Source organism: Plecotus auritus, assembly GCF_963455305.1.
Source record: "Plecotus auritus genome assembly, chromosome: 6".
NCBI classification, from domain to species: domain Eukaryota; kingdom Metazoa; phylum Chordata; class Mammalia; order Chiroptera; family Vespertilionidae; genus Plecotus; species Plecotus auritus.
This window is the reverse complement of record NC_137773.1, coordinates 17,037,673-17,058,660: the sequence shown is the minus strand read 5'-3', so window position 1 is coordinate 17,058,660 and position 20,988 is coordinate 17,037,673. Positions and strand designations below refer to the sequence as shown.

General features: G+C 41.2%; 1 protein-coding gene across 1 annotated transcript; it reads right to left on the bottom strand.

Annotated features, from left to right (window-relative positions):
- Nucleotides 1-1,880: 1,880 nt before the first annotated feature.
- Nucleotides 1,881-20,065, bottom strand: LOC308251916 (hepatitis A virus cellular receptor 1 homolog). Its single transcript, XM_080675573.1, has 6 exons — nucleotides 19,213-20,065; nucleotides 11,943-12,000; nucleotides 8,064-8,402; nucleotides 4,844-4,933; nucleotides 3,194-3,286; nucleotides 1,881-1,998 (listed from the first exon to the last, which is right to left on the bottom strand). Exons 2-6 carry the CDS (start codon nucleotides 11,986-11,988, stop codon nucleotides 1,925-1,927), a joined length of 642 nt encoding a protein of 213 aa, XP_080531699.1. The 5' UTR covers nucleotides 11,989-12,000; nucleotides 19,213-20,065; the 3' UTR covers nucleotides 1,881-1,924.
- Nucleotides 20,066-20,988: the final 923 nt, after the last annotated feature.

The following is a 20,988-nucleotide window of genomic DNA, read 5'->3' as shown; positions in this document are numbered from 1 at the left end:
TATGTGAAATTAAGTATATAGAAGCTAAATCAATATTAAGAAAGTCAACAAGCCCAGCCTGTATGGCTCAGTGGTTGATATTGACCTGTGAACCAGAAGGTCGCTGTTTCATTCCCCATCAAGATACATACCCCAGTTGTGGGCTTGATCCCCAGTGTGGGGCATGCAAGAGGCAGCTGATTGATGATTCTCTCTCATCATTGATGTTTATCTATCTATCTATCTCTATCTCTCTCTTCATCTCTGAAATCAATAAAAATATATACTTAAAAGAAGAAAGTCAACAGATTCTCTAGTATGTTCAGCTGCCTGGAACAAAGCTATTTTTCTTACATATATTTAAGGCTCTAAAATCTGAGTTTTAACCTAATGCCCTCTCCTCCATACTCAGCTTATAGCCCAAATGCTTCAGATCTCTTATGGCTAAATATACACAAGACTCAATGGGAGTTAAGGAAAATCAATGTTCCATCACATTTCTCTGGCTAAGAGGTTGAGACATGTCTTTTACTCTCCAGAATCCAGACAACCTCAAGGAGTCAAAAAGTTTTGAAGATTTTGAAAATCTTCACGAAAGGTTTTCTTTTTAATCCTAAAAATAGAAGGCTTGAATCTGAAGTAGTCCACAGAAGGCCAAGCTATTTCTTGACACATATGTCAAGTTATTCTCTATTTGTATTACAACTAAACACTTAACTATAGGAAACTTGAGGTGTGAAGCACATAGCCTGAATTGAAAAAATAAGCCATACATACTAAATTCCTGAAATTCTTAAATCAGGTATTTACTTTGTCATCAGTATCAACAGCATTTTTTTTTCAATTTTTATGCTACATACTAAATAAAGAATACTAGAAGCAAAACTGTCACTGGATGACATATAAAGACAGGGTACTATATAAAGGGCTTTTTCAGTGAGGGTGTCAGATCAGGACAAATTCATCCTAATATAATTTCAGGCCTTAAAGGGATTCTCAAAGGGATTATCAAAGGGAGAAACACCATCTAGTAGTTATAACCAAAGTTCCAAATTCAAACTAATGGAAACTGAACGCTGACTCAACCACTTTCTACCCATATGCCTTTCAAAAATAAAATTAGACTCTGTGCCTAGGTTCCCACAAATATAAAACAGAATTGAATCACACCTACAATAGGTAGGGCTGTCATGAGAATCAAGTAATATAATACTTGTAAAGAAATTAGCAGATGGGAAATGGGTGAAAAAGGTCAAGGGATTTAGAAGTACAAATTGGCAGTTTCATAAATAGTCAGGGAGATGTCAACAACAGCACAAGGAATATAGTCAGTAATATTATAATAACTATATATGGTGTCACATGGATTCTCAATTTATCAGGGTGATCACTTTGTTACTTACATAAATGTCTAATCATGGGATTGTACACCTAAAACTAATATATTGTACATCAACTGTAATTTAAAATAATAAGTAAATTAAAAATTGTAAATTGGGAGGGAAATGAATTCTGTCACACAGGAGACAGAAGAAATGATCATCTTGATGAAGCCTTACCTTCCAGATGAGGCTCTGACTTCACAGTGGATAAAGGATCTCCACTTCAAGCTCCTTGTGGACCTGTGCTCAACTGAGCCAAGTTCACACCATTCTCAGTAGATGTCAAAGAGAAATGGTCTGGGGATTTGGGGGGCTGATAATTGATCTCCTGGAGAATCTTATTTAAAAAAACTATGGGTCTCTTCACTCTGAAAATACTTACAGTTACAAAGGAAACATGTAATTTGGAATGAGAATTCTCAGCTACAGTGAAGCTCCTATTTCTAACCCAGGGAAGAACATTAATCCTAAATTATACTTACACCTTATATATGGGTGGTCTACCTCCTCTCATTGGAAGGCCTCTGGGCTCAAAAACACATCACTTTCTTTCTTGGGATGTTCTACAGGTGAACTGGTGCTATAGCAGAGTTGGAGACCCCAGGTGATCTTGGGACCCTGATGAGCTCAGGTCCAGCTAGAAATCCACATGAAAGCAAGTATAAATCCAGCAGGAAAAAAAAAAACAAAACAAGAGTTTTGTGCTGAGTATGAACTCAACAAAACCAGTGAGAGACTGGGTCCCCCTCCAGAATTGGGCACTAATCTCTCCTGAGCTCAGAGTTCCTGCCCTTGCTCAAATAGACTCTGACAGGGGAGGGCTTGAAGTCACACTGGAAAAAAGAAATCAGCTGTATGAGAAAGTGTATTTATCAAGGGTTTCACAGGTAAAAAGGGAAACCTGTAATTTACACTGAAGCACTCTGAAGACCATGCATATCAGATGTATGTATCTTCATAAACATGCGTGAGGTAGGAAAAATGTCTAGAACATGAGGACAGACCAGCCGTGGGCAAACTACGGCCCGCGGGCCAGATCCGGCCCATTCGGCTGTTCTATCCGGCCCGCGGAGCCGAAAGAGCGGAGGGTTCTCTTGCTCTCCCCTCTGCTCCTTTAACTTTGAATTTATATTAGTTCACACAAACACTCCATCCATGCTTTTGTTCCGGCCCTCTGGTCCAATTTAAGAACCCATTGTGGCCCTCAAGTCAAAAAGTTTGCCCACCCCTGGGACAGACTCTCATTAGCCTATCCCTACTTCCTGGCATAACCTAGACTTTCCTTATAAACCTGTGCTCCACTAGGCCAAATCTTCGCCATCTGCATTAGATGTCCAAGATGTCTGAGATTTGGGGTAATAAAAAATCCCTTTGAGAATCTCATTTGTTAAAAAAAAAAAAAAATTGGTTCCCTCACTCTAAAACTACTTATACGTTTTTAAAAAAAAGTGCATATATATGGAACAGACATTCAAAGATATCAGAGATGTTTAGAAACTAAGAAAGAATTCATAACCTAGATTATAATTCTGCCTTAACACATGCCCTTGGCAATCTACATCCTCTCATTAGAAGGCCAAGGGCTGGCCCTAGCCAGTTCGGCTCAGTGAATAAATTGTCAGCCTGCAGATTGAAGGGCCCCAGGTCCAATTCTGGTCAAGGGCACATGCCCAGGTTTTGTGCTCTATACCCAATAGGAGGTGTGCAGGGGGCAGCCAACCAATGATTCTCTGTCATCATTGATTTTCTATCTCTCTCTCCCTCTCCCTTCCTCTCTGAAATCAATAAAAATATAAAAAGAAGGCCAAGGGCTGGAACACATATCAGTTTACCTGTCTTGAATTTCTGCCGCCCGCCTGCTGGCTTTGTAGAAGCAGACATGGAGACCATAGGTGATGTTGGGCCCATGGTGACATTAGGTGGAGCTAGAAATCAACAAGAAAGCAAGCATTAATCAAGCAGCAGAGAATGAGAGCTTTGTGCTGGGCCCACACACACAAACATCCAATGAGAAACTGTTCCCTGCAGAATTGGGCACTAATGTCCCCTGAGCTCAGAGTCCCTCTCCTTAGTCTACTGGAATCTGACAGGGCTGGGATTGAGGACCAGCCTTCAAAAAAGAAGCAGGTGCATTGAAAAGTATAGATTCCAGGAGATTTAGATATGAAAAAGGTTACTGGGATTATGCACTGAAGCACTTTGAAGACACCAGCCATGTGTATCAGATTTACATATCCTTCTACACATTGATGAGATGGGGAAAGTGTCCAGGGCTAGGACATGACTTTGTCCTCTTCTGTGGTGAATAACTAAGAACTAAACAGTAGTTCCAGGCCCAGAATGTTTACCCAATAAATAGCATTTATTTTAGTCAGTCCTGAGGATACCCTCTCAGGAGTCCTGCACCCTAAATTAACTCACAACACAAGTATATGCTAGGTCACACAGACCATTTATATATTATACATTTGGTTGAAAGGTGAATTAGACCACGAATGACTCCTTTCCAACTAAGACATGAAAAAGGTAATAACTAGGGCTCTTTCCATGACAGAGCAGGTTTAGGATTTCAAAGCAGTTACAGAAGGTCTCAGCGCTACCCAGAGAGAGAGGTAGCAGTGGAATTAAGCACAAACACAGTGCCTGGCATAAAAGACCATCAATAAATGCCTGATCAACAATGTGTACTTTATTCTCCCTGGGCACCTTTGCATCCCACGAGAAGTTTCCTTGAATCTCAACTCTACTAACTAGAAAAAAGAGAACCTTTGCAGAGGAGACCAATGGTTTAAAAGCTCTTCTTTGGAGAGAGATAGTTTAATTTGGAATCAAGCCAATTTTTGCCATGAAGTGCAAAAAACATAAATCAACAAATGTTTGTCAGTGTCTATTACATGCAAGGCATTAGTCTAAAGCACAGGTCAGCAAGTCTTCAGTAAATGGCGAGATGAAAGTGTTAGGGTTTGGCGGCTGTAGTCTCAGTGGCTTTTGTTCAACTCTGTCATTGTGAAAGCAGCCATAGACCTGATGGTACAATGATTAGAAATGGTTCTTTCAATAAAATATTATAGGTAAAACTAGTGGTGGGCTTGTTATCCTTATATGAAGCGTCTAACTTCAGAGAGGACTAAAGGAATTCCACTCAGATTTCCCTTCTTCTCTGGAACTACCTAGATTTTACTCATAAACTAATGCCAACTAGATCAAATCCACATCATTAGTTGTCTAATATCATAGGTCTTGGTTTTTTGGCTGATTATTAAACCCTTTGAGAACCTAATTTTTTTTTTAATTGGTCCCTTCACTCTGAAGATACCTATTAGATACATGTAATATGCAACAAGGTTTCACAGATCACAGGAGGCCCTATGGAACCCAGGGAAAAACCTTTAGCATAGATGGCAACTCCGCCTTAACACATACTCTGGTGGTCTTCATCCACTTAGTAGAAGGCTTCAGGCCTCAGAAACATATCAGTTTACCTGTCTTAAGGTTCAGTGTGGGTGCTGGAGTTGTAGGAGCAGAGGTGAAGACCTTAGGTGGTGTTGGAACACTGGTGACCTTAGGTGGAGCTAGAAATCAACATGAAAGCAATGATTAATCAAGCAGCAGGGAACAAGAACTTTGTGTTGGGCCTGTACATCAACATAACCAATGAGAGACTGTCCTCAAGCAAAACTGGGCACTAATTTGCCCTGAACTATTACATCTTGTCCTTGGTCAATGAGATCCTTACAGGAAAGGACTTGAAGAAAAGCCAATGAAAACAGAGATAGCTGTATTGCAAGAATATATACTAGGAGGTTCAGCGGTGAGAAAGGATACCCAGTATTAACACTGAAGCACTCTGAGAAGAGCAACCATGCATATCAGATTTATGTATCTTCGTAAATATCGGGGAGGCAGGGAAGATGTCTAGAGCCTGGACCTGTCTTTGTCCTCTCAGTGGTGAATGACTAAATTAAAAAATAGTTTCTATGCCCAGAAAGTTAAAAAGATATTAATTAATACATAGCATTCATTTCAGTCTTGAGGATACCCTCCAAAGAGACCTCCACCCTAAATGAGGACTAACTCACACCCACTAGCATCCTAGATCACACAGACAACTTTATATATCGGCTGGAAGGTAGACTAGACCACACGTAGGTAGTAACTTTGTCTCTTTCCAGCGTCAAATAGGGTGCTGGATTCAAAACCACTTACGAAAGGTCTCAGAGCTACCCAGAGAGTGCTGACACTAGAATTAAGCCCAAACCCAGTGCCTGGCAAAAATGCAGATCAATGAAGGCCTGATTCAAGAATGTGTACATTCTGCTCACCAAGCACCTTTTCTTTTCACAAGAAGCTTCCTTCAAACTCAACTCTACTAACTATAAAGGAAATCCCTAGAGAGCAGACAATTGGTTTGAACGTTCTTCTTTTTAAGAATCAGTTTCATTTGCAATTAAGCCCATCTGTGCCTTGAACAGGCTAAACTCTTTTTCAACAAATATTGGTAATCTATTACATGCAAGGCATTAGTCTTAAGCAGAGGTCAGCAAACTTCCTGTAAAGGGCCAGGCAGTAAATGTGTTAGGCTTTAGGGGCCCCGTGGCCTCAGTGTCAGCGGCTCAACTCTGTCAGTGTGAAAGTAGCAACAATCCAGATAGTACAAGGAGTGAGTATAGCTGTTCCAATAAAGCTTATCTATAAAAAAAACTGTGGGCCTATTTTGAATGGAATCTGGCCCTGGGCTATAATGTTGGCTGACCCTGATCTAAGCTGTAGTCAGAGGCTTTTAAGAAATATACAGTCTAATCCTTTCCCTTCATTTAAAAACCTAATATAGAGAAAAAAGCAAGCATGCAAAAAAATCTGATCAAAGGAGCACAATGAACAATAAAGAAGAGGAAACCAAGAGAGATCTAGTAATAAACGTGTCCTCATTGGTAGAAAATATCTTCCCCAGGAAGAAGCTAGGAAGATATAAGTGTAGATGCAGGTGAGGAAAAGCTCTAATGGAGGTGAGGTGTAAGCTGAGCCTGTGAAAAATTAAAGAAAACTTAAGCGAAGATTTGGTTATTGGAGGCTCAAATATCTATCATAGGATTGGGAGACACTGTAAAGTTTCCTACTTATTCCATTCCATGTCACATTTAAAAATTCAGACAGATCAAAATAATTTCACAACTCCCAAAATTTCATAATCATAATCTCTTCTCCATGTGCTGCCTCCACACATCTGTCTATAGAGCTCTATCTCATCAGCTTCTTTGGCTTCTCTGAATTGCTTCCCAGATATAGTTTCCACAGAGTCAGCTGTTTTCTCCATCTGAACTGACCTTATCTTGCCTTTTTAACAATTTTATATTTTTTTAAATTGATTTCAGAGAGGAAGTGGGAGAGAGAGATAGAAACATCAATGATGAGAGAGAATCATTGATCGGCTACCTCCTGACCACCCCCTCCTGGGGATCAAGCTGCAACCCAAGCATGTGCCTTTGACCAGAATCAAACCTGGGACCCTTCAGTCCACATGCAGATACTCTATCCACTGAGCCAAACCAGCTAGGGCTCTTGCTTGCCTTTTTAAAGGAAATAACCTAGTCCAAAATTTGAGAGGTTGCAAATAAAGGTTTCTTTTTAAAAAATATATATTTCTTTATTGATTTCAGAGAGGAAGGGAGAAGGAGAGGGAGAGAGAGATAGAAACATGCATGATGAGAGAGAATCATTGATCGGCTGCCTCCCGCACTGCGGATTGAGCCCACAACCGGGGCATATGCCCTTGGCCAGAATCGAACCTCACACCCTTCACTCCACAGGCTGACACTCTATCCACTGAGCCAAACCGGCTAGGGCATAAGGTTTCTTAATTTAATAAAAAAGATAAAGAGATTCAGCTTACTAAGGCCACAAATATTGTATTCTACTGTCAATATAAGACTTTACTGGAAGTAGATTAAGGAAGAACTCAGAAACCTGGGCCATTATAATGTCCATCTCAAGAGAGAAGAAATGTGAATTTGCCAGATTTTTTGATTTCATGAAAATCTTAAAGGCAACTAATACACAGTTATTGGGATGCATCAGTTTTTATATTGCAATAAAGTCATTTTAATTTTTAAACAGGCAATATTACAATATAATGTGAGTTATGCTTCATGAAATCCAAGGTAGGGCACAGTGTGGGGATGGGACTATACAGTATATGCTTACACAATGCACATGCAACAAGATTGAGTTGGTAAATGTCAAAGTTGGTAATGTATCTACTTGACAATCTCTTATACAATATTGTCTGCTTTATACATTTGAAAATCTCCATGTTAGGTTTAAAATGTTAAGTTCATTTTTTAAATTTTCAATGACATCATCTCAGAGAAAAAGTGCAGTTGTTTACATTGAATAATTTTAGTTTGAGAAAAATATTCACCTCATCTCCCTATGGAGCTGTGAATGCCTCTTCATGAACTAACCAGCATTTTTGAAGCACTGCTTTAAGAGATAGTCTGCAGACTGGGAAGGCCTTCTAGTCTACACTCTTGACTCTAGGTTATTCTAACACTTCATTCTACACAAGTAAGTAATTCTATTTCCCCAAAGTTATTAAAAGCAGGATTGAGTAACCTCCTCTTTCTTAAGGGAAGAGAATATCATTTCCAAACAGTAAACATCTCAGTTCATGCACATGAAGTGATCACAGGAAGACAAACTCACCTGGCTTTATCTCCAAAAATATATTCTTTTTATAACCATTAAACCACCCTTTGAACTCAATACGGCAACAATAGGTGCCAGTGTCAGACAGGGCTGCATTCTGTATGGTTAAAGACAAATTTCCTCTGAAAATGATTCCATTCATCCTATAACGTTTGTCCTTCTCAAAGGTGACACGATAGCCATCTGTCATTATGAGTTCATTTGAGCAATTGAATGAAGGACATGCCCTTCGACCCCAGCACATGGGTGAGATTTCATGAGCTGTTGAAAAGATGCAGGGTAGCGTGACAGACTGACCCACCACTCCAGACACATATGACACAGAAACTACAGCATCTGCAAATAAAAAGAAAATAAAGTCTGAGGCCTCAATATTTTAATTTTACATTTATGCCCACTTACTTTTTTTTATATGGTTTATTTCATTTGTAATCATGTGACTTTAATCCTGAATCTAAAAATTTTTATCGGTTTCTTTCTTTACATCTTTATCAGCATTTTGGGTTTTTTTTGATAGTTGTAAACAACAAATAATTTAAACTTATTTCTTTTTTGTTGTTGTTGTTAGTCCTTACCCATTAGAATATTTTTTCATGGATTTTTAGAGAAGTGGAAGGGATGGGAAGAGACACAGAGAAACATCAAGTGAGAGAGACACATCGACTGGTTCGACTGGTTGCCTCCCACATGAGCCCTGACCAGGTCCAGGATGAAGCCTGCATCTGAGGTAAATGCCCTTGACCAGAATTGAATATTGGACCCTCAGTCCATGGGCCTTGTTCCACCAATGAGCCAAACCGGCTAGGGCTATTAAACTTATTTCTTTCTTTAGGATTGTTTCCTGATAGGATAAATTTCTAAAATAGAAATTATCAGAACAAAGAGAATAATTATTTTTTTCAAATTTCTTTCCAAAATATTTGAGCCAAATGACACTCTATCAGTACATGAGAATGTATTTCATTCTGTGTTTGATAGGTATTTGATTATTAAATAAGTAATGTATACATGTTGCTTTTCTTCTTCCCTAAATCCAATCACTGTCTCAATAAAATACATTTGAAAATTCTATTGCAATTAAAAGTTTTAATTTTTATTGTAATTTTTAAAATGTCTATTTCAAATGAAGTCACCTCATTACCTATCTCTCATAAAAATAAGCAGAGCTAATGTTTTCTTTTAATTATTGTTGGGGTCCTGGCTGGTGTGGCTCAGTTGGTTGAGTATTGTCCCATGCATCAAAGGTCACCCTATATGGGTTGAGGGTTCATTCCCCAGTAGGAGTTTGCAGGAGGCAGCAGATTGATGTTTCTCTCTCATTGATGTTTCTATCTCTCTCTCCCTCTCCCTTCTCTCTCTAAAATAATCAATAAAAACATTTTTAATTAAATCTTTATTTTTTAAAAAAAAATTTTTTTTAAATATATTTTATTGATATTTTACAGAGAGGAAGGGAGAGGGATAGAGAGCTAGAAACATCGATGAGAGAGAAACATCAACCAGCTGCCTCCTGCACACCTCCCACTGGGGATGTGCCCGCAACCAAGGTACATGCCCTTGACCGGAATCCGCAGGCTGACGCTCTATCCACTGAGCCAAACCGGTTTCGGCAATTAAATCTTTATTGTTGAAAGTATTATAGATGTCCCCTTTTTCCCCCCCATTAACGCCTTCTAGACCACCCCGCCCCCACCTCAAGCCTTCACCATCTTATTGTTTGTGTCCATGGGTTATGCATATATGCACACAACTTCTTTGGTTGCTCTCTTCCCACCCACCCACAGTCGGTTCTATGGTTCTATGTTTCTGGATCTATTTTGGTCATCAGATTTCATTTAAGGACCAACTTGACTACATTGGATGAAAAAGGGGTTTTTTAAAAATATAATTTTATTGATTTTAGATAGCTCATGTCCAAAAAAATCCAAGTAGAAATCATTCTTATGAGTAGATGAACATGGCACTTGAGCGAGGCCCACTTCCCATGGTGAACCCAGAGAATTGGAGAACATTCAATCAAGTACTAAGTTAAGCCACTTAAAAACAAAAACTCTCTCCTGTGGTAATGGCATTAATAACCCCATATTTCACCCACCTGGTATGGCTCAGTGGTTGAGCATCAATCTATGAACCAGGAGGTCAAGGGTCAATTCCATGTCAGGACCCAAGCCCCGGCTGCAGGCTCAATCCCCAGTAGGGGGCGTGCAGGAGGCATCCTATCAATGATTCTCTCTAATCATTGATGTACTCCCTTCCCCTCTCTGAAATCAATAAAAATATACATGTTTTATTTTTTAAATATATTTTATTAATTTTTTACATAGAGGAAGGGAGAGGGATAGAGAGTTAGAAACATCGATAGAGAAACATCGATCAGCTGCCTCCTGCACACCCCCTACTGGGGATGTGCCCGCAACCAAGGTACATGCCCTTGACCGGAATCAAACCTGGGACCCTTCAGTCCGCAGGGCAACTCTCTCTCCACTGAGCCAAATCAATCAGGGCTATACATATTTTTAAAACCCTATATTGTCAAATGCAGTCAAGTTGGTCCTTAAATGAAATCTGAGATGTACCAACTAATCTTATTTATTTACTTATGTTTTTTATTTTTAAATTACAATTAGATATACAATGTTATAGTAGATGAAGGTGTACAAAATAGTGATTAGACATTTATATAACTTATGAAGTGATCATCCCAATAAGTCTAGTACCTATTTGACACCATTCATAGTTATTAAAATATTATTGACTATATACTCTATGTGGTACTTCACATACCCCAACTAATCAGTCCTTGCTCAAGTGCCATGTTAGGAGTGGGCTGTGAGTTTCAAAATGCTCTGGGAATAAAATATTGTTACATAAAGTGAGAGTCTATTTTTTCTCTAGGTTTCTATAATATTTAATTTTGCCTAACATCATTTGTAGATTACAAATAAAGGATGCTAACTTAAAAATGTAGTATGGAAGTATAATTTAAATGAACTTTTCCCTATAATCACATCACATCTGATGATTATTATTTTTAAATTTAGGTTGTGTCTATTCCTAAAATTTTCTCTAGCTCATAGAATGTTTTGAATTAAAATATAGGGTGTTCCAAAAAGTGTATACACACACTGAATAATTATAAAGGCAGTGTTTATTTAAATATATTTTCAAAATTGAGCTATCAGCTATTAAAGTGAGTGTGTGTGTATAATTTGGAACACCCTATATATTATTTATATTTTTTAAAATGTTTTTATTGATTTTTAGAGAAGAAGAAGGGAGAGGGAGAGCGAGAGAGATAAACATTGATGTGACAGCAAGACAGTGATAAACTGCCTCCTGCATGCCCCCTACCTGGGATCCAGCCAGAAACCCTGGGAATGTGCCCTGACTGGGAATTGAACCGAGTCCTTTTGGTACAGGGGGAGATGCGTAACCAACTGAGCCATACTGGCCACAACATATCTTATTTTTAAAAGCAATATTTACACATAGTTAAAAACACACAAAATGTATAATGAAAGACTGGTCTCTTTCCATCCTAGCACCATCTCTTCTTTTCATTCCCTCCTACACCAGGAAAAAGCTGGTACTATTTCTTACATACATGTGAGAAGTCTATGTATACCGAACCACCCACCACCCCCTTTTTTCTTAAATAGAAATGGCAGCATATAGCAGTGTTCTACTTAGCCTTAGATTTTGTGATTCATACCATTTCAGAAATTTTTTTTGTTTCAGCCTGGTTCTTTGCTCACAAGTTGACCCATTACCTTCCAACAGAGTCCAAGCACATCCATCTTCCTCCACCACACCCACACACACCCTACACTCCCCCATGCCCAGGCCTTCTAAACCCCAGCCCACCTATCCACTTACCTGCCCAAAGCAGTATGAGGCTGGGGAAGGCTACCCAAGGAGGCATGATGGTATCAGCCTAAAGGGAAGAAAAAAAAATGGACTGTTTGGTGTGCCCCTAGGATATGGTATGGGGACACATCTTAATTCTCAGATTACAACTTTTCCTTGTACCCTAACTGCATGTATCACATGAGCCTACCTGCTATGGATGGGAGACCACATACAATGGTTTCAGGTCTTTGTTAGTTCAAGGTGGCTGAGAGCTCTGTAACTCCAACAGACAGGCAAAGCTGCCCTTGGAAGTAGCCCCTTATTTCCCAGCTCCTTTTCCACACGGAAAGTCCAAACTGACTCCTGATGCTCAGAGAGATTAGGGAGTAAACAGGAAGGAAACCAGAGCCAGGCTCAGTGGGGGGAACACCAGAGCAAAGACCAGTCCTCCAATGGTCCTGATGCACTTACCCTTGGGCTCTGAGATGACCGTCTATTGGCCCTTTGGTGAGTAGAGGGTACTTCTTGCCCTGTGGCCACAATGGATAGTCCCTAGCCTCAGTTATATTGCCAAGTTATCTATTAACAAGGATTAAGTGAGAATGTGAATCACTGTGTTTCATCATTCATGCTACAGGAAGCAACAACTCAGACTGCATTTTATTGAACGATGTCAGGAGAATATTTCAGAAAGCAGAATGTGGACCAGGCCTGGTGTTCATAGACACAGACTCGGAGAAAAACCCCAAAACTGAAATTCTACCTTCATAAATGGGGGACAGAGAGAGACTGACAAAAGAAGCAGGCCACTCCAATCTGGCAAATAACAGTTTAGCAAAAAAACTCACATGCAAGCTACTTCTCCGGTCACTATAAGACAAAATGGATGCCCACACTTGTTAGCAGGGCACAAATAATTATATAGAGTAAAGAGACAGTCATAGATACTAGTTCATGAATGCTACCAGGTATTGGAAATTACTTTACAGGCTTGACAAGGAAAGGACAAAGGCCTGCTCCAAGAACTGGTGCATGGCAGGAGGCGAAGCAAGTGTACCGATTAATGTCAGAATGAATATCGATTATGATCAGACAATCAAAGGGGATGGGTTGTGGGACAAACCCATTCTGGCCTGAACTAGTTTGTGGGACAAACAGAAGTCACATTGTAGAACAGTCTCTCCTCACATTCCACCCCTCACGACCTGCTCTTACACTCCCATGCCTTCTCCCTTCTGCAAGGTGACCTACAGGTCAACAGGGACTTCAGTGGCAGGGAGGTAGCTCAGTTATTGCTAGTTTACTGCATTGAAGACACAGTTCTCAGTAACAGTGCAGACACATACAAGGAAAGAGACAAATTAAAAGAAGCAGTCCAGCCCTAACCGGTTTGTCTCAGTGGATAGAGTGTTGGCCTGTGGACTCAAGGGTCCCAGGTTCGATTCCGGTCAAGGGCATGTACCTTGGTTGCGGGCACATCCCCAGTAGGGAGTGTGCAAGAGGCAGCTGAATCAATGTTTCTCTCTCATCGATATTTCTAACTCTCTATCCCTCTCCTTTCCTCTCTGTAAAAAATCAATAAAATATATTTTTTTAAAAAAGAAGCAGTCCAAGTATTAATAACAATGTTTTTCTTCATGTCCCCTAGGCCTTAAACCTATGGGTAGTTGGTCACCTAGGCTGTGTCCAGATCATTTACTTGACTTTTCATATGTACTTCATTTAAGGACCCCCACACACACACACACTCCCCATAACTAGATGCCACAACAGTAGAATTCTGGGTCAGAAAGACAAATATTTAGTAGGAACTTGAACTGAGAGATCTTCTCCTTCTTTGAGAATTACACTTGCAGCCTAGCCAGGCTGTGTAAACCACATGTTGTCCAGGAGGAAGGTGTGCTCTCTGGGGTAAGTAAGGAATAGGAGGGGGAATATGCCAGAAGAGGATCCATTCTTTCCTCTTTCAATGGTGCATATACCAGTCCATGTATAGTGTATCTCCATGCATGGGTCCCAATGGCATTAGAATGACAGGGTCCCACCAGAGACTAAGCAGTTCTTCCACACTCAAGAATGTGAAGACGTATCCTGGTGGAAAATCCCATTGTAGAGTCCACTAAATGGTTCCTGTTCCAGGGATAAAGGGCTTGGTGCCCTCATTATCATAACTCCTTCATCCATGGCAAGTTTAGGGCCTATTGCTGTGCCCTTTGTTTTCTACACCTTTACTTTATTTTAACACAAAGAACAAAATCCTAATTTTCGTTCAGTTTACTTTTTAAAAAATATATTTTAATTGATTTCAGAGAGGAAGGGAAAGAAAAAGAGAGACAGAAACATCAATTATGGGAGAGAATCACTGATTGGCTGACTGTTGCTTGTCCCCTATTGGAGATTGAGCTCATAACCAGGTCACATGTCTGACTTGGAATAGAAGCGAGACCTCCTGGTTCATAGAACAGCACTCAACCACTGAGCCACACCAACTGGGCTGTATCAGTTTACTTTTGATATTTTAAGTCCATCAAATTAGCCATGGCCAGATAACTCAGTTGGTTAGAGCATCGTCCCAGTAAGCCAATGTTGCCAGTTCCATACAACAATCAACCAATGAATGCATAAATAAGTTGAACAACAAACTGATGTTTCTCTCTCTCAATCAAATCAATAACAAAAATATTAAAATAATAAATCCACTTAATAAAATCTATTCTAATTTTAGAATGCTTAACCAGGTCAGGACAATGGGCCTATACCAGGGACCAGCACATAGCAGCAAGCAAGGAAGGGGTGCTGATTTATGTCAGAATGAACATCAATTGTCATCAGACAGTCTCTAACGGGGTGTTGTGGAAAGCAACCTCTGATCCAGCCCAAGTCCAGCTCATGGGAGAGATAGCGGTCACATCAAGAAAGAGTTTCCTCTACACTTGGGTTCAGATCCCACCTCTGCCTCTTAGGAAGCTGGTAGCTCTGTGAGTTACTAAGTTGAGCCAAGCCTTGATTTCCTCAATCCTTCAATGGGGCCAAAAATACTTGTTCTATCTCCCTTAAAGGATTGTTGTCATGAACAAAAGTCTGCGGGTGAACTCAAAACTAAACCTAAATATGCATGAATACTACAGCCACCATTTCTGGAGAATTACTGTGTCGTGGGCTCTGTGCATTTTACTTTCACCCTTAGGCAGGTGCTGATATTAACCCATTCTTGGAGGAGGAAGCTGAGGTTTGGAAAGGTTTAGTGAGCCTAGATATTTGCTTTCCCTTAATGCTTTGTCTTTATATACTTACAGTGGACACTATTGACCCTACTTCAACCTCCACCAAAGGTTAGGAGGCATATTCTGAAATGCTTCACATACAAATAGGTCATGACTTATTTATTTGGGAGGCAATAGATTTTATGACCAGCTCTGGCCCATGTGTCTCAGTTGGTTGGAGCGTCACCCTCTATGCCAAAAGGTGGAGGGTTCTGTTCCAGGACAGGCTATATCCAGTTGAGGTGTGTGTGCAGGAGGCAACTGATTGGTGTTCTCTTTCACATCGGTGTTTCTTTCTCTCTGTCTCTTTCTCTCTCTCCTTCTGTTCTCTCCCCCTTTCTCTCTCTAAAACCAATAAAACAAAATTAAAATATTTTTATTAGTTTTTTTATGCTCTGGGACTCTGCCAATGCCCAGTAGGTCAATGATAAGGATTTTCTAATTTAATTCAACTCTTCCACAGGTTTTATACTATTACATTGAGACTGACAAATATACTAATGATTTAAAAAAAAGTCTAGGATTGTACAATCAGAGAGAGACACAGGTAAAGTCAACATTTAACTAGTAAAATTGTGCAGAATGATATAAATGGCAAATATAATTAGACCATGTCACTCCCCCACTTACAACCCTCCCATGGCTATTTCAGAAAAAAGAAAAAAAATCCTAACTCCTAACCTAGATGCAAAGGCCCAGTGATCTGACCTCTGCCTAACTCTCAGATTTTCCTCTCTCTCCCCTGCCCTTGGGGCTCCAGTGACTCATGGTTCTTTCAAATGCATTCCTACTTTAGTACCTTCATGATGGTGGTGTCTCTGCCTAGATTCCCATTTCCTTTAGCTCACCATTTCCAGACTTCCCCTTTTCATTCTGATCTCTGCTTAAATGTCACCTCAGACATTCCTCATCGCTCTATTTCAGTTTTCTACACTGCATTTGTTACCTCCTTTCCTGTGATGTGTGTGTGATGTGATGCACGCACATACATGTCTGTGTGTGTGTGGTGTGTGTTGTCCATCTCTCTTAGAATTTTCTGTGATGGGTGGTTGGGCAAGCACTTAAAATGGGGTTAGCACAAATAAGGAAGTTAATTTTTTTCATTTAATTTTATTTTAATTAATTTTATTTTAATTAATTTAAATTTAGGAAGCATTTGATATCTTTCTGTTGTCAATTTGGCTCAAATCAAAAATTAAAATTTCTATATAAATTAACTTTAATTTAAATAGCCACACATGGCAGTAAAATAAAAGAAATTTAAAAAGAAAAAAATAGGACCTGACCGGTTTGGCTCAGTGGATAGAGTGTCGGCCTGTGGACTCAAGGGTCCCAGGTTTGATTCCGGTCAAGGGCATGTACCTTGGTTGCAGGCACATCCCCAGTAGTGGGTGTGCAGGAGGCAGCTGATTCATGTTTCTAACTCTCTATCCCTCTCCCTTCCTCTCTGTAAAAAAATCAATAAAATATATTTTAAAAAAATAATAAATAAATAAATAAATAAATAAAAAGAAAAAATATATAGCCACACATGGCTATTGTGTATGCTCCAATGTTTGTTCCTACTTCCATATTATATAATGCCCATTTCACAGATAAAGAGAGGGTGAGCAAAGGAATATGTCAGCTCTGAAGTCATACAGCCTCCAAGTAAGCCTAAATATGCAGGTCTTCCTCACTGATATTGTTCAGGAGAAGTTTAAACAACTGAGATGTATAAGCCATGAATCCATTTAAATGAGAATCTATCTCCCAAGAAATTCAAAGCATTCTAGTTTGTGAATTTTTCCAAAATTTTTAAAATGTATTTTTATATTATACTTGATATAAAAGATTATATTACTTTCAGGTGTACAACAGAGTGAATAGACATTCACAGACCTTTCAAAGTTATCCCCATGGTAAGTCTAGGACCCCTGTAACACCATACATAATTATTACAATACTAGTGACCCAGTGCACGAAATTCATGCACATTAAAAGGGGATTAGTTAGAGGAAATAATTTAATATTGCTATTTGCCCTTTCTCTATAATAGAAGTGTCAGAGATGAAAGAAAATTAGTGAAATGTATATGAAAACCTTCTTCCTGTCAGAGTCTAGGGCACACCACGGGACCCAGAGTCAAGTCCCCGCCCACCCACATGCACCTCAAAATCGCATGAGACCCAGACCCGGCCAGCACCCCACATTGGGCTAGATCCAGACCCAGCCAGTCCCACCCTTGTCAAGCCCTGCTGGTCAGGGGGCATAGCCTCAGGTCCCCTGGCCCAGTGCCAGGATGGGAGGGGGGTGGCCTGAGGCCCCCCAGCCCAGACTGGGGTGGGGGGCGTGCCTTGAGGTCCTCCATCAAACCCCGCCAGGTGGGGGACACGGCCTGAGATCCCCTGTCAAGCCCCGCTGGGTGGGGGGCATGGTCTGAGGTCCCCCATCAAGCCCAGCCAGGCAGGGGGAAGAAGGCTCAGGTCTCCTGGCCTGGTGCTGGAGCGGGGGGCATGGCGTGAGGTCCCCTGTCAAGCCCCACCTGGTGGAGGGTGCAGCCTGAGGTCCCCCAACCTGGCGCTGCGGCCGGGGGAGCAGCCTGAGGTCCCCTAGCCCAGCACCAGGATGGGAAGCACACCTTGAGGTCCCCTGTCAAGCCCTGCTGGGTGGGGGGAGCAGCCTGAGGTCCCCTAGCCCAGCACCAGGACAGGAAGTGCACCTTGAGGTCCCCCATCCAGCCACACCAGGTGGGGGGTGTCGCCTCAGGTCCCCTGGCCTGGCACTGGGGCAGGGGGTGTGGCCTGAGGTCCCCCAGCCTGGCCAGGGCAGGGGACGTGGCCTGAGGTCCCCTGTCAAGCTCCCCCGGGGCAGGGGAGGGCGTAGCCTCAGGTCCCTGCTGATTGCTCGTTAAGGCTCCTTATAGGAACTTGGCTTCAGCTGTGGGTGCAGCCATGTTTGTGATGGAGTGATGGTCAATTAGCATATTCCCTCTTTATTAGATAGGATTATTGACCATATTCCTTCTGCTGTACTTTACTTCCCTGTTACTTATTTTATAACTGGCAGATTATACTTTTTCATTCCCTTCATCTTTTACACCCCCACCTCCCCCACCCAATCAGGTACCTATCAATATGTTCTCTGTATGTATAAGCTTGTTTCCATTTAGTTTTCTTTGTCCTTGTTTTTACATTCCACATATAACTGAAAACTGATGGTCTTCTTTCTCTGTCTGCCTTTTGTCACTTAGCATACTATCCTCTAGGTCCATTTTGTCACAAAAGGCAAGATTTCATTCTTTTTATGACTGTGTAAGATTCCTTTGTACATATGTAGCTCTTTATCCATTCATCTACTGACAGATGCCTAGGTTGCTGCTTGTACTGAATTGAAGGGCATTTGGGAGAGATTGCAGGGCGTGCCAGAAGCAGGCATCACTCCTGTAGAACTTGAGGGCTTTTCAGAGAGACTGTGTGGGCTCCTGTGAAGGGCCTGGAGCTGCTGCAAGAGGCTCCAGCAAGGTGATCTGGTGGGTGGGGCAGGGTCGCAAGGAAAAGGCAGAGCAGGGCAGACAGTGTAGGCCAGGTTAAAGGAGAGAGAGAGATTTTGTGGCTGCCTGCTCAGGGCCAGCTAGATGGGAGAACTCAACAAAGGGACAGTAGCACCCAGCAGAGCTTCTGTCCCCTGAGAGAGTTCCTACCAATCCCTGCCCCTCCAGCCTGTGCCCTAAAGTTAGTCCATTGAGTTCCTCCCCTTATGTCCCAGGCACTTCTGGAGCTGCTGCCTCTGTGCTGGAGCTTAGAGGGCAGGAGTTCACGTGAACCCTCTGAGTACAGTGCTAGGTTTCCTATAACCCTTCCTCCATCTCAGACATAAACCCCACTGGTTCCTAAAGCTGGATTATAAGAACTCTCGGCACAGTGCCCTGTGCTATGGAGCCTGAAGTGGGGTTCAGACCTCTGTTTCTTTAGGGGGGACCTGTGAAGCCCTCCCATTCATTCATCACCACACAGGGAGTGTGGGACCTGCCCAGACCCCATATTCACACTTACCTGTGTCAACGTGGCTCCTTCTTTATAACCTTACGGACGACTTCTATTCAGCTGGTCTTCGGGTGGTTCTCAGTGACCTTGTGCAATAATTTCCACACGTTCCTGGAAAGAGGTGAGTTCAGGATTTACTACTTGGCCACCTTGATTCCTGTCTGCCCTCCCCTGGAATTTTCTCTAACTTCTATTGGCTCAATCATTGTTGTCGTAGTTATGCCATATAATATTCAGAAAGTTCAAGCAACAAAGTTCTGACTTTCTCTTCCACATAAATTTCCAGAGGATTGTACTTACGGGTAAGTTAGGAGGTTCCCAGCTCCTCTGATGGTTTGTCACTGATCCTTCCCTCAAGGGTTTTTATACCAGTAGATAAAGACAACTTCCTCCCAGCATTCCATTCTTTATCTCTTTGCCACACTTGGACATCAGACCCTTGGGAAGTATCCTTGAAAGTCAGACTTCTCCAGTCTGACTGGATTATAAGGAGATATTAGTGAACAGGAACAATATTTGTGCTCTACTAGGCTGTTTTTAAAAGATTCAGCACACAGTATGATTTTTAAGTCAGACTCTGGACCTGCAAGACCATTTTTTTAAACTATATATATATTTTTTTTATTTTTTTAATGATTTCAGAGAGGAAAGAAGAGGGAGAGATAGAAACATCAATGATGACAGAATATCATTAATCGGTTGCCTCTTGCACTCTCCCCACTGGGAATCAAGCCTGCTACCTAGGCTTGTGCACTGACTAGGAATAAAACTGTGATGTCTTGCTTCGTAGGTCAACCTCTGAGCCACACTGGCCAGGCTGAAAGGCCATTTTGAGACTGTTTATATCTGAAGGGATCTTAAACTACCCAGGCCAACTCCTCAACTTATAATGAATAAACGGAGGGCCAAAAAGAGGACTAGAGGATGGGACCCACAGAAGATACACTATGGGGTAGACACAGATGAGAAAGCCGAGTGTGCCTGCTCGTTCGTACTCAACTGTTCTTGTCACTTAACAAACATTATTTCACCAAATATCCATTGAGTACCCCATGCTAAGCAACGGTTATCCTATGCAAAAACAAATAAATAAAGAAACAAACATATAGCCTTTACCCTCAAAAGTTTAGGAAAACAAGCTGCCACTTTAATTAAAAATAACGTAGCCCTAGTTGGTTTTGCTCAGTGGATAGAGTGCAGCCTGAGGACTGAAGGGTCCCAGGTTCAATTTGGTCAAGGGCACATGCCTGGCTTGCAGGCTGGATCCCCATAGGGGCATGCAGGAGGCATCCAATCAATGATTCTCTCTCCTCATTGATGTTACTGTCTCCCTCTCCCTCTCCATTCCTCTCTGAAATCAATAAAAATATATTTTAAAATGATGTAGAGTTACACTGTGCTTCACTATATTTGATATGCAACTTTCAGATGTTAATAGCAAGTCCATGGAAACTGGAGATTTTGAACTTGCGTTTGACAAAGATGTGTGGATGAAAGGGTCCACTTGCTAACCTGACAAGCTCAGGGAAGGCCTACATGGCAGTTTTGCAAACTCAAAACCTAAAGTAACCACAAAGGACGGTCTGAAATTAAAACTTTAACTAAAAGCAGATATGGTGGGTAGTCATGTCCTAGGTGGGTATCTTCCCTGACAAGGTCAGTCTTTGCCTTAACTGAGCCTATAGTCTTTTTGCATCTACCACAACATAGAAAATATATCTAGATACAATATCATAGAAATGTCAGGGTAACTTGTAACTTCCCTTTTTTCCAGACCCCTCAGGG